The 14,101-nt window shown below is 41.6% G+C and overlaps 1 protein-coding gene across 1 annotated transcript in view; it reads left to right on the top strand.

Annotated features, from left to right (window-relative positions):
• The window catches only part of TEDC1 (tubulin epsilon and delta complex 1), a 69,554-nt gene that overhangs the window by 43,079 nt on the left and 12,374 nt on the right, over positions 1-14,101 (top strand). The window contains exons 6-7 of the mRNA XM_032696760.1: positions 1,010-1,096; positions 4,097-4,309. Coding sequence (XP_032552651.1) covers positions 1,010-1,096; positions 4,097-4,309 — 300 coding nt within the window. The remainder of the gene's footprint in view (positions 1-1,009; positions 1,097-4,096; positions 4,310-14,101) is intronic.

Here is a 14,101-nt window from a genome sequence, read left to right as displayed (position 1 = left end):
AATAATTGTATTTTGGATGCAACAGTATTTTAGAGGAAACTGCTTATAATTTCCAGTAGTTACTCTTGCAAAATGCATTCCCTTCTTTGGGTCCTTTATCTTCAAGTTATATCTGCAGAATAAAATTGCAAAGTCAACTCATGCTTTGCAGTTACTTAAATTAGGTGATGTAGTAAACTCAACAAAGCTAGCAGAAGACAGTTATCTGTATAAGGTGGATTTAACTACTACTGATCTGGTCTTTATCATTTTCTTTGAGGCCATAGTTTTATGTGTGTCATCTTAAAAAGTTGTCTTTGGTATCAGATTGGTGCTAAAATTGTTCATTTCAAATATACATCCAGTACCAAAATTGTTAAATCTGATAAGCTTTGATTTATACCTAATTTGTTCACCCTATCATTCTTTCCAAGAACTTTTGTTTTACTCATATATAAATATTTAGTCTTGGAATGTTTCCTCCATATATGTGTGTGCATACATATGTGTTATGTATATATTCGTGAAAAAATAATAATTCACGTACCTAGAATGTAGGTAACGTCTCTTTCAAGTGCTCTCAGGTAAAGGGAGAGATTCCTCATGCAGCAGATCAAACAGTTTATCACATTTTTAGTGCTATTTCAGAGTGAAGGGGTAGATGGGGTAAAAGTACTTTTGGATAAACACAGCTTATTTTGGTAGTCAAGAAATGTGGAAGATTTGAAGATGGTCATGCGCCTAATTATATATCAGAACTATGTCTCTTTGATCCCTCAAAACAATATGGAAGCTCACAAATATGCACAGAAAAGCTGGTCAAGTTTGTACATTTGGACTTAGGGTGATGCTGAGAAAAGTGTTTCACATCATGTTTCCCCAGCTGGTTTTACAACGTCCTTGTAAAGCAACCCAGTGCTGTCCCATGTACCACTCACTCTTTTTGTACTTCAGACCAAACATACATTTCATTCAGTTCTCAAGTGACCAATGTTACCTTATTTCCTTTCCTTTGTCTCCTTTCCTCTAGCTTATACAGCTTCTGGAGTCTGAAACCATGCAACTAGAAGCCTTTCTGGAGTGGAAGCAACTGGAACCAGTTTATTGGCAGTGGATGGTAATGAATCAGACTGATTTTGAAATGTGCAACTTTCTTGACTCTAACATAGCTAACTACGTCCAAAGGCCCCTTTCTACAAAATAAATGTTGCAAACCAACTGTTCAACAGCATTTGAGATAAAGTCAAAAAGCCTTTGGTAAAATAATGTTTTCTTAGTTTTCTTTTGTTCCTGTTTTCTTCTGTAGGACTCACCCAGCTAAGCTGAGGAATTGCAGAACAGAATGGCAGAATTTCATATTGTTAACACAAATGTAAATGTCTGATCTTCATCTTGTTAATAGTTTTCGAACATAGCAATCACACATTTTCTTCAAATTAAATGGTTTTTCAGGAGAGGGCCTCTAAGGTTTATTGCAGCCTTGAGAATAACTAAATTTGCAAGCAGCTGATATTGAAAACAACTTCATTTTTCCCAGCCAAATAGTGTGTTGACATTGCTGATTTCCCCTTGAACTGTGTTGAATGATCATAAGAAAATCAATAAGCCTCTCTCTCTGTGCATCTTAGGATTTCTCAAGTAAGTGCAAATGATGCCATCCATCTCACTTCTCTCTACGACTTTTGCCCGTTCGCTGTTGCTGAAATAATTCTTTAGAGCACCACATTACAAAATTTTCATAATCAGTGAGCTGGCTGGTAATTGCCCATATGCCTCCTTCTACACTAAAATCAAGGCACAGGGCAGTGTAAAATTACCTCACTTGAAAGATGCTTCTAACTGCTGTTAGTTCTCTAATGGCTTTTGCTTTACAAGTTTACCATCTTAATGTTTTTTTGGAAGGGATCAAGACTAGCATAGGCCTGGCTCCCAATAGGCAAAATATAACTGCAAGTGTTATGGCCAAAATATTTGCCTTTGGCATGTTGCACCGTGTGGGGAGTGATAGGGAGCTTCCTGGAGTTAAGTCCTAAATAAATACTTGAAAAAAAAATCAACTGACCAGCACATCTTTTTAAATTATTCAATATGCTGGAGGGTGAATTTGCCTTTTGTTTCACTGGTGGTTGTTCCCAGATGCAGTAGGATGTATGGAAATGAGATGTGCTTTGAAAATACACTAGTTTTCACTTTCCCCTTAACCTGTGTTTTGCACTGCTGATCTGATGGATGGGGTGGTTCTTGCATAGCTACTGCCAGGTCTTCCTGATGGTTGTAGGCAGGAGCATGACAGAGCATGATATCACTGCAGTAATTATAGAATATCCTGAGTTGGAAGGGACCCAGAAGGATCATTGAGTCCAAATCCTGGCCCTGCATAGGACAACACCAAGAACAACACTGTGTGCCTGACAGCATTATCCAAATGTTAATGTGACTTCAAAATTTTGTCATTTAATGAATTTAAAATATGAACAAAAAACGCCTCCAAAATGCAACAAAACCAAAAAAGCTTTGTTTTACTCCCATGCAGTTTGTTATCCTGTCAGTGTCCCCCCATGTCTGTGTTCTTCTGAGCTGGGCCTTGGTCAGCATGAGCTGCTGACCTCAGTGATGCTTTGTACCAGTTTGCAATGCTGATGCTTGCTGAGAAAGGAGGTTTTGTAGGGTATCTTATGTCATTCTTAGCTGTCTTATGAAGTTTTTTTCTTGTATGAGCCTAAAAATCTCTTGCTGTGAATTAAGCCAGAGTTTTTAACCTACCTTCAGAGAAAAGAGAGAAAGAGGCGAAAAAATAAAAATTCTCATCCTCTTTATAGCAATCTTTTATATAAGTGAAGACTGTTAGCATGTCACTGCCTTCCCAGTCCCTGTTTCTAGGCCAAGCAAAAGTTCTGATGTCTTTATGTCTCTTTGTAGGCCATTCTTCCAAACTTGTGATGGTTGTTGCTGCTCTCATATAGGACTTTCCCTCCCCTTTGTCTGTGTTTAGTTTCAGGTGCCTCACCTGTGTGTCAATGTTACAGTCATTGCTCTTTTATCACAGAGACTTGTGTTTATACTTGCTAACAGGGTACTTGACTTTAGCAGTATGATATTGATGACTTCTGGCTTTCTGATCTCATCCAGCAGTGTTGCTGCTGAGCCAGTAATTATGCACTTGGTTTTTCCTCACCTGCGTGTAGACCATGCTGTTCAGCTGCTGAATTTCCTCTCAGTGTTTTTAAATTACTTCTTCAGTTACTAAAGATAATTCTGAATGCAAATTATGTCCTTAGAAGCGATTATGACTTCTCCTATTTAATGTCTTCTTGATAGTGGTATGGAAATAAATATTTAATACTCTGTGAGTGAGGCCTGGCTCCTTTAGTTGTGCTGTGCTACCCTGGCTTGAAAATTGTGTGTTTCTACACAGTCTGTGCACCAGAGTGAATATATGCATTTCAAGGACTCTGAAGGTTTTGTTTATTTGGTTGTGGTTTGGTTGTTTGTTTTTTTTTTTTGAGTATTTGAAATATCAGTTGCTATCTTGGAAGGCACTTGCAGAATTAATTATCAAGTCAGCTAAATGGTCATGATCAGCTAGAGCTGACAGCTCCTGACCAGCCTGGAGCAGGGATCTCTTGGGGTTCCTCAACTTGTGGAGTTTTCCATGGGCACAAGTGATCCCATGGGTGTTACAGCTTGCTGTGCCACGTATCAGGTGAGGCTCTCCTGTACAGTGTAAGCACTTACCTCCTTCCTGATCATCACTTTGTTACAAAAAGCCATAGAAGTGCATCCAGCCTCAGAGTTTGAGAGGAAAGGGCATATCTAGAGCTGCTGCAGTACTAATCACCTCCATCTCATGAGTGTTACTTCATGCTTTAAAGCACTGGAGAGTAGCTGACTGTGCAGTGCTTTTTAAAATAAGCTAGGTTAGCAACATAAGTTTTCTGTTAACGTGGAAATGTGTTACAGTGAACTGAGGGGGTTCTCTCTTAAAATAACTCTGAAATTGTGGAGCAACTGTGTATTGAGATGGCAGCAGTGAATTCCTAGTTATGAATTACCAGGAAGATGGGGGGGAACCATTTTAGCTCCTGCTGAAAAGTAACTTTTATTGTTTTGCCTTTAGGAAACTGTGTTGGATAATATGGCTGAAGAGGGAAATATGTGCAAGTCCCAGGACACTCATGTTGAGAAAAGAAGGCTGCCAAAGCTGACCTCCTGCTGCCCCTGGGCTGACAATCTGACTGGGCAAATTGACAGATTATCCAGAGATCTAATGACTCTCCAAGACCAACTGCATAAGCTTGTAGCCCACAGAAAGGCTGCATGGTGTGAGAAGGTGAGGCTTCAGGTGGTGTTCATGATCACTAGTGATTCCTAAGATCATTCCTCTCTCTTTGGCCCATTCTTGGGCAGTCTCCCTGTTGCTGCTCTGTGTCAACCTTGCTGCAGTCACAATGTCAGATCTGCGGTTACTTGTCTGTTTATGCCCACAGCATGCCAAGTGCTCTTTCAAACACAAAGTAGGAATCTGTCCCGGAGAGGCAGCATGCTGAAACAAAACAAGTGTTCTTTTGGAAAGGAAGGTTTCAAAGGAGAGGAGAAGAGAGGGGAGAGGAGGGGAGGAAGAAGGAGATCATGGCAGCCCCCAGAGGGGATAGATGCAGTAGGCTGAAAGCAGTAATGATTATAGTGAGAAAATAAAGAAAGGTATTCACAGGGAAAGAAGGGTGGGAGAGGCCAGAGCTTGTCATCTTTCACTGAATTAGGAGTCTTTGAAATGTCTGATGGGGGAAGGAATAAGAGGGATTTGAAACCTGTGAAGTGAGAGAAGAGACTAGGCATAAGATTTGATGGAAGAACAGACTGGCTGTGGGAGGCTGGCTGTGGAGGAAAGCAGGTGATATGAAGGAAGTGTACATGGTATTCGCTGTCATAAGGATGGGGAGATACTGGGAAGCACCCGAAGGGGGTGGTGGGGCATAAATAAAAGAGATGTTAATGTAGATGTAAAAGGTGAATCTGAATATGTTGGCACAAGGAGAAATTACAGTGAGGATGCGGACATAAAAAACCTAATGATTCTTCTCAGGCATCAAGAGGAGAGAATCACAGAATCACAGAATCAACCGGGTTGGAAAAGACCTCTGAGATCATCAAGTCCAACCCTTGATCCAACACTGCCGTGGTTACCAGTCCATGGCACTGAGTGCCACATCCAGTCTCATCTTAAAAACCTGCAGGGATGGTGAATCCACCACCTCCCTGGGCAGCCCATTCCAATGTTTGATTACTCTCTCTGTAAAAAATGTCTCACCCCGCTCTCACTGCCACGCCTGTTCGCCACGCTCTGGGTCACAGCACTCCCTGCAGCACTTTAAATCTCCAGAAAATGACCTCGGCTCCACTCCCTGATCAGCTGATTAGGCCTCTTAGGGCAGCTGGGCTGAGCTGGGCTGAGAGGAGGATGCCAGAGAATTTATGATACATCTGGATGGAGAAAAAGTGAAAGAAACAGTTTGGGCAGATGGAGCAGTAGCAAAATTGCTGTTTCACTATTTTGTGTCTGTATTAACTCAGGAGAGGGGTTTTTTGCTTGAGGTGTTAGACTTCTTTCTTTTCAAGAGAGGGGGGAGTATGTGCTTTTAGATTGAAGTGTTGGTAGACAGGATTGTAGATGAGCTGACAAAATGAAGATGGCAGGTTGTCAGATCAAGAAGTATTTGCCCAAGAGTTCAAAACAGGTCTGGCGTGGAAAAAGTGTATGGAGAGCTAATCACTCTCTTCCACTGTAAGGAAAAGGAACTAATTAGGATCAGTTGGACAGGGACAGGCCCAAGGAGCTGCTGCTTCACATAGAGTACAAAATCTCTTCCCACAGGGCACTGTGGATATAAGCAGTGTACACGGATTCGAAAATGTTGTACACATTCTTGGAAGTTGAAATCCATCAAAGACTATAAAATATGCAGATAAAAATTACAACCTTACGAGTTAGCGGGAGAACAAATCATTGCAGGCTGTGGGAATATTCTGAGGAAGTATCTCCATATATTTGCCTTTGTCTTACAGTATTCTCTAGGCACTTGTGTCGATCACTGCAGTGATGGGGTACTGGACTAGGCAGATCTCAAGTATCATCTGATTTGGTTGCTTCTGTGGCAAAACAGACGTGACTGTTGTGGGACAACTCAGACCTAGAACTCTAAAAATAAAATTTGCAGTGTGTGATTTCTAAAGCAAAATATGCTTGGACTTCTCTTATATATATAACACTATATATGCTGTTAAATATGATGTTAGATATTATGTAATATCACACTGAAATTTTTTTATGCTTAAAAAATTTAAGTGCAAAAAGATTTAACTGATGATTTCTTGTTTGAAATAGATGCACTGATTAGATTTGAATAATAGTTGGTCATGTTCCAGTGTTTCTGAGATTCTGTGGGTATCATGGGTTTGTGACTGGGTAGTAGATGGAGTGCACTTTAAGCGTGTTGTTAAAAGGATGGATTATCGCAAAGGCCTCCTCTTCTACATGCCCTGAAGCAGAATTGTTTTGTAATGCTACATGACAGCATTTTTTGGAATGCTGGGGGTCAGACGACTCTCCATCAATCCTCTTCATATCAGGCCTTCCTTTGCATAGTTTTGCTGCTTATGTGATGCTTTTTGCCTGTGGTCTGTCTTTTTTCCCCACAGCCAGGCTGCTTGCTGAATGCAGGCTCCTCTATCAATTGGATGTTTCTGACCCCTTCAGTCTTTTCCCTGGAGAAATAAGCTTATCAAATCTTTCCTTCTGTATTATTTTTTTAATCAAACAAAGAGAAGATACAGTGGTGGCTAAAGTCATTATCACTGACTTTGTATCTTGCAGTACTGAGACATCTGGAAATTATCTTGGCTCTTACAGGCATGCCCAGCTGAGGTATAGTGCAGTTTATTACAGCTCTTGTGTCCACTACCTTGTACTTCACAAAGAACATGATAATCCACAGAGTATTTGTCTCTTTACCAGTGGGGCTGATGCGTGTGCTAGGCAACCGGGTAGAAACTGTTCTGAACAACAGAATTGAGGGCACAGCATTCAATGTGATATACTGGAGAAGAGACAGCACAGTTTTTTTGCAGAGAGGAGTCATGACTCTCAAATCTGTTGGAGCTCTCTGAAGAGACCAGCAAGCATGTGGGCAGGAGCAGCTGGATCGATGTTGTTTAATTGCATTTACAAATGGTATTTGATAAAGTCCCTTTCTGAAAAGATTCCCAACAAAAATAAACTGCCCATGTGATTGTCTTTCCTCTTTCCCTTGAGCAAACAGCAAAGCAGGAGGCGGAGAGGAGGGGGCTGTGATGAGTTTGTGGAGGTGGTCACTGGTGCGGCCTCATAGCCCTGTGCCACTGCTCTGGGAAAGGACCTGTATGGGGAGGTGCCCAAGTGGAGAAGGGAGATTAAATCCCTGAGAGCACCTGAAGGAAAACAGCAAATGATTATTGAGGGTCTTTGTTCTGAGTGGTGAAGTGGTACAATGTCAGATGAAATTGCGTGGGGATGAATTTAAGAAAAGGCATCTGAAGGGAGGATCATAATTTTACATGTGTTTCTTCTGATTGTCTTGGCACATGAATGAGCTCTGTGGAAATGTCAGTGGTCAGAAATAGTAAACTGAATCCTAAGAAACTGTTAGGAAAGCAGAAGAAAGCAAAACTTAAAATATTCCCATCTGTTTTTGGAATGCCATGTGCAGTGCTAGTCCCATTCATAAATAAATAAAAAGGTGGTTGAGCGGAGAAGGCACAGGGAGGGGATGTAGTGATGACCCAAGTTGTGAAAGGGTTTCTCTGTGAGGAAATTTACCTAGGCTGGGCTCCTTGCACGAGGAGAGAATGAAGAGAGATATTACAATGGAGCAGGAGGAGACAGGTTTTTTCTGTTCTTCTGATGCTCCTTGGTTTTCATGAGGCATGAACCTGGAGGGTTCATGGACAAATTAATGAAGAAAAAAGTCACTGTTAGAAATATGGAAAGTACTCTATGTTCAGAAAAGACTTTCAGCCATAAGCTACTGGAGTTTAGGAAGTTGTATCTTTAAGTGAGGTCTTGTTCCATATTTGTCTATTCCTAAACTTATTCCCTAGTTATTTGCTATGACTATTGAAGACAGTGCTGTGTTAGATGGAGCTTTGATCTAATCAGGTACAGTTCCTCTTTCCTCATATCCATTGTTGAGCATCAGCACTGAGGAGAGAAATTAGGGAGAGTGCAGAAGACAAAAATGAAAATAAGTCTGAAATGTAAGGTCTTTGGAAGATCTTTGTGTTAAAAATGGCAAGACTAAGGTGAGGTATATGATTCTTTGTTCTTTTTTTCCTCCCTATATCCTCAGCGAATGGGACAAGAATGTGTATAAATCACAACACAGAGATTCTAATTAGATACTAGGAAAAATTAGATACTTAGGAAAAATTCCTAATATCCAGGGCAGAGAAACATTGGGAGTAGGTTGTCTGGTGAGCTGTGAAGTTTCCATTCTTGGACCCTGCATAAACCAGGTTATCAGGTGTCTGTCAGGGGTGGCTCAGTAAGAGTTGGACCTGCGCTAAGACTGTGGATTTGGCTTGAAAATCTGTTGAAGTGTCTTTAATTTATGAAAGCCTGCAATTGATTGATTTGTTTATTTTGGACTGTGTGGAGGTATTTCAGATGTGTTACTCATTGCTATGCCATGATGCCTGGTTTGCACCACTAAACAACTGCTTATGATTCAAGATGTGGTTTCAGGGGCAATGTGTCTGTTTGTTGTAAGTTTGGTCATTTGCACACTGTGAGTCTGATAATTAAAACTATCAATCTTAAATCTCTTAAAATTAAGAAACTTTTTAGTTATTTTGTTTCTTTGCTTGTTTCCTTATTTCCTTTTGTTTGTTTCTGCCTGCCCCCAACTGTTTCTTTGGTTATGTGCTTGCAATGACCCTGAAACCCTTTCCCCTTTCAGGGGGATGTTCAGTTGAAGACATTTGAATGTTACAGTAGGATTTGGTGATTTTTGAAATCCTGATTAATATGACATTTTAACTGATATCCATCTCTAGGCAGCAACGTGTTCAGTAACTTGAAGGAGGAGAAAAGGTATATGAGAGAGGTGTGATTTGAATATGGGGCTTTCTTACTGTTAGCTTTGTTCTTTTCTGTGCAGTGCTGGGCAAATAATCATAATTTCTTTGGTGACATTTTGGGGATCTGTAAACTATCAAAACGTGGAGGAAAATGGTTAAGCTTTAAGAATGTTTCTCCTCTCAGAAACAAACTTAACTGTGAGAGATGAAATCTCCTATTTCCAGAAGAGCAATTGTTTGTTTACTTTTTCCTTTCTGAATATTTCATGTTATCTGCTCCTCACTTAGAGGGGAGGATTTGATTTCAGTCTTCGTTAAACATTTGGCATCCACAAGCTGGAATATGGAGTATTTGACTCCAAATGGTAATGGTTTCAGTTTTCATCACATAAATGCTTATACCATTCTGAGCCTTTGTTGAAACTTGGGATATTGTATCCTGGGATCCTCTGTGTTCACTAGCATTTAAAAGCAAGCCAGACTCCTTTGAGATGGCGATATGATGGGATGGAGCTTGCTCATGCATACACCTCTGGAGCACGTACCAGAAAGGCTTAGAGTCATTAATCTGAGCTTGAACATGCTCTTTTCACACTAGAATTCTCCCTAGGAATACTGGTGGCTGTGCTTGTGTGCTTGGCTGATGGTGTGTCCAAGTACCCCGAGTTGAGCCCATACCAGACCTCCTTAATGACAGTGGAAGAGCACTAAAAATTACATTCTGTCTTTGGTTCTGTATTTTTCTCCTGATTGATCACCTCCCCCTCCATTCAGTAACCTCTAACCTTCCCAAACTGCTGCACCCACAGCCTGGATAGGGATAGGAGAGTACAGGGCTACCTCATTTCAGAAGAAATGCCCTTTGAATTCGTAGTGTGTTAGGGAGGGGCTGTATGGAACTGGGATGTTTTGTTTCTTTCAGGGGAGAAGGAGGGTGCAGGGGTGTCTGGAATGGCCTGGGACACCCCAATGAGTGGAGGTGGTGAGGACTGAAACACAGAGGCATTTTCTCTCCATCCCAAGAGTTCTGTGATTCACTCAAAACTTTTTGCCACTGCCAGCTCATTACAGAATGCTGCTGGAGACGTCATAGAGTCTAATGAAAAGATCTTTTTTCTAAGGATCTTACATTTCTAAAAGACAAAATAGTTTTTGATGCATTTCGATTTAAGTCTTCAATATTTGAAATAAGGAAGCAGCTGCAGAGGCTGATGCTGAAACATAGTCCTACACCCTTCTGGTTTTGGTTGGGTTTTTTTCTTACCAAAATTGAGTTGAATTTTATCTATTCAGGCAAGTGCACTTCCAAAGTTTTTCTTTGTGACTTACAGTGAATCAGAGAGGAGGGTGAGGAGCTGTGGGTCCCTAGTAGCCACTCCTAGTGTTTGCTGGCTGTACTGTGGCTAACCTGCATGAAGATAAAGGCATGTGCAGTATGTATGTGGGTGAGGGAAGTATAAATTCTCGTTACTGTCTCCACCATGAGAACGTTGAGGAGCACTGGTGGGGCTGGACTGCCTCCTGGTGTGCTGCTTTCCCTCCTGCACTGGTGTGGGGCTGGATTGTTTCTTCTGCTTTAAACCAGGGACTTGTGGCAGAGACAGCTGAGCTCTCACTGAAGAACTCTCTGAGGCTTATCAAAAACTTTCTTTTTTTTTTTTTTTTTTAAGCAAACTGTTCCCATTTCATCTTTGCTATTGCTGCTGCTTATTCTAGTTCTCTGGGCTTTCAGCTAATATGAAGATGTTAGTGTAGCGAGTAGTTAATTATCCAGGCTGTCTGGGGTGGAGGAAGTGGAGGAGTGGTAGGGAATGGTTCAGTGCTGGTGTATTTCCTCAGTCAGCATATTCCCTTCTCCGGTCCCAGAGCATTTCTGTGTTCCACTTTGTATTTGCAAACCTCCATCTGGAGCACCAAGCAGCTGTCAGTGGAGCTTCTCATGCGAAAAGAAACTGAAGAATTAGCAAGACCACAGGAGCAGCTTTTGGAAGTGCATGGTTGGCTGGGCCCAGATGCCTGGGTAGGGAGAGGAAACCCACAGAGATCATCCGAAACATCCATCAAAGGGAGCAGTGGAGGACATGGACAGGAGGATGGCAAGGGGGGACAAGGCTAATGGCTCTTACGTGTAGTTCTTATTTAGTTAAATGCAGGATTAAATTTGCAGCTGATGGAATTGCCATGGTATTAGCAGATTTAGGTTACTAGAAGTCATGAATCTGCTCTAAATAGTAGGAAGTAAATCCTGATCTTTGTGTTTACTCTTTGCTCGTGTATTTTCCTGCATTGGTTTATTTGTCACTCCTCAGTATTCCTAGCAGGAGATCTGAGGCTTCTTGCTTTTGGTAAGTGCCTGTGGAGATCCAAGCGATTGTTCATGGAGGGCAGTGTGCTGTCTTGTGATGGAAGGAGAAAAGGAGTCATCTCTCTGTGTCGCTTCTCTGTTTGACAGCAGGATCTAACATCTGCTTTAGCCCTGAAGCCCCTAGGGAGCCTGGTTTAAGGCTGGTATCCATGTGGAAAGTTACTGCAGATGAGCAGAGCTGGGAGATTTTTGAAAGACTTTAGCTTGCTTATGAGAACTGTGTGTAGGTTGGCAAGGCTTGAGTAGTCAATGTTAAGCTTGCAGCATACAAAGGGTTGAAAAAGATAAGTATTTATTCTTGGTTTGCAGATGCAACTTGCTTCACAGATTGCTGAATAAGTGCTGAACTGTGTGAGAGACAGACACTCTGTGTACCAGTGGCTAAATCAGCAAACTGATTTCAAACACAAACAAAAACTGTAACTGAAAATAAATTACCTAACCTGACATTTTTCATGGGGCTTATATATGCTAAAAGGCTCCAGCTCCTTAGGGCGGAGAGAAACATTAAAAACTTGAGTGCTGTCTCCTGTTTTGTGTGCAGAACTCTGGGGTTTGAAATAGGCGTGGGTGAAAGGTTTTCTCAGTTCCCAGAAGATTCTGTTTTCCCTTCCTTTGCCAAAATGCAGGATGTTTGCTCAGGTGACAGGAACAGTTAAAGTTAAATAACCAGTGTTAATATTTTACTCGCATTATTTACGAAGATGTTGGATACTGACCAAGGCAATGAAACATGTAGTAAATGCAACTGGAGAATTATACTCCAATAAATTATAGATGAGCTTTATTTAACGATAAACCGTAAAAAAACCTCGTTGCATTGAGAAAATGTGTTTTGTAGCCACTGTAAATGTTTTAGTGCATTTTAAAGAAATAAGTGTAGCACTTAGGTTGTCACAGTAAAAGCACACAATAAAACAAGGATGAAGACTAGGAATGCCTGTAGGGTCAGATGCACAAGGCATGTAAGGTCCCAGAACTGCCTTTATCATTGGAATGTGAAAAGCTTGGAGGCTGGTGTGTGGGATTTGAGGTACCAGCAACCACAAAGTTGATAGATTTGAAGACTGTCTTGCAAGTGGTGAGCCACTGCAACAAACCTTGTCCTCCACAAGGGCAGTCCCTTGGGGGTAGAGCTAATTCTGGCTGACAGAGGCCGTGCCAAACACCATAGCCAGTGACTGTGTTTTAGATAGCTCTGCCTGAAACACTGTTAGTGTGCTTTACTGAACCTTTCAGAGTGGGTTTTGGGGACAGTAACTTCCAGGAGGTAGCTGGCTTGCCTTGCACCTCTAGGCAAGCTGTCAGCATGGGTTCCCCCTCTGCCAGCAGGACTTAGTCATTGCCTGCTTTGCAGCCACTGCTTGTTTTTTTGGGGAGTTGACAGAGGTGTTTTTAGAAGGACTGTTTGCATTTATACATTCAAAGCTTAACTTTGTTTCCTTTTTTCTTGAAACCTTGGCCTTGTTCTCTCAGTCGTCTGCCTGAAATCAAGGGTACTTGATCAGAAGAGGAAAAAGTATCCAACTGGTTTCTGTGTCTTTGTCCCTTGTGCTTTTAGAAGAGCTGACATAAAAAGTAAGTCTGTAATTTGGTGTTGTCACATACTTTCTTTCCAGCCAGAGATGCATCTAAATAAAGCTTTAGTACACTTCTGAGCTCAGAACTCACTGCTTTCAGCTCTTCCTCTTACTGGCTCTCTCAAAACCCTGAGACCTGTTTGATTTCTCTCCTTTCAGGGTAGCTGTCCGGCCTGGCCTTTGACTGCTGAAAGAGTCACAGTGGCCATTCAAGTAGCTTCACATCCACCTACAGCTGCTACTCACCATCAGATGGTGAGATAATAAGAGAAACTGCTGAATGCACTTCAAGAGTAGTGGCTTTAGGAAATGTCTGCTTTTTCATTGAGACGCTGAAAAAATGTTTTCAGTAGACGAATCTCTACCTGGGAGTCAAAGTTCTTTTGCCTCCTGCTATAGCTGTGGATAGGCTGGGCTGCTGGAGTGACCTTTGCTGCTCTGGATGCACTGCTCCTGCCTCTCCCAAAAGCAGGGAGAAGAGCTGCAGGGCAGGGTGCTGGTGGAGGTTCTGCAGTGGTCATGCAAAGCCCCTGAAGGGGACAAGGAAGTGTTTTCTAACTGAAAACCAAAACGGTTTGGGGGTGAAGAAATTCCCTAAAAGTTGGGAGGGGTGGTTGGGTTTTTTGGTACTTTTTGCTTAAGAAAAAACCTTTTCTGAAAATTTGTATGACTAGGTGGTAATACTTTCCTCTCATCTCTGTATTTAGGAGTGATTTGCATCAACATTCCTTGTTTTGGCTGTTTATACAGGGACTACATTGCTTGAATTTGTTTCCCATCCTGTTCTCCCAAAGCAGGGTGATATAGAGAAGTGCAAGGCACAAGCAGCACTCTTTCTGAAGGGGTTACTTTTATGTTGCACAGTGATAAAGGTCTTCTTAAAACAAAGTGGGACCCTCCAAGCCTCTGCAAGCCACTTAGATCTGAGATGATCTATCATCAGTGTTTGTCTCTGCTGCCCAAGATAAAAGTTTGGTAGAACAAATTGAAAAGTAAGTGAGCAATTTATTATACGAAGCAATACTTGTCTGTTGCCTTCCTTTGTAATTTGTAGTTGTCAGGGTCT

This window comes from Chiroxiphia lanceolata, chromosome 9, assembly GCF_009829145.1.
Source record: "Chiroxiphia lanceolata isolate bChiLan1 chromosome 9, bChiLan1.pri, whole genome shotgun sequence".
Classification (NCBI taxonomy): domain Eukaryota; kingdom Metazoa; phylum Chordata; class Aves; order Passeriformes; family Pipridae; genus Chiroxiphia; species Chiroxiphia lanceolata.
This window is presented reverse-complemented; position numbering and strand designations above follow the sequence as displayed.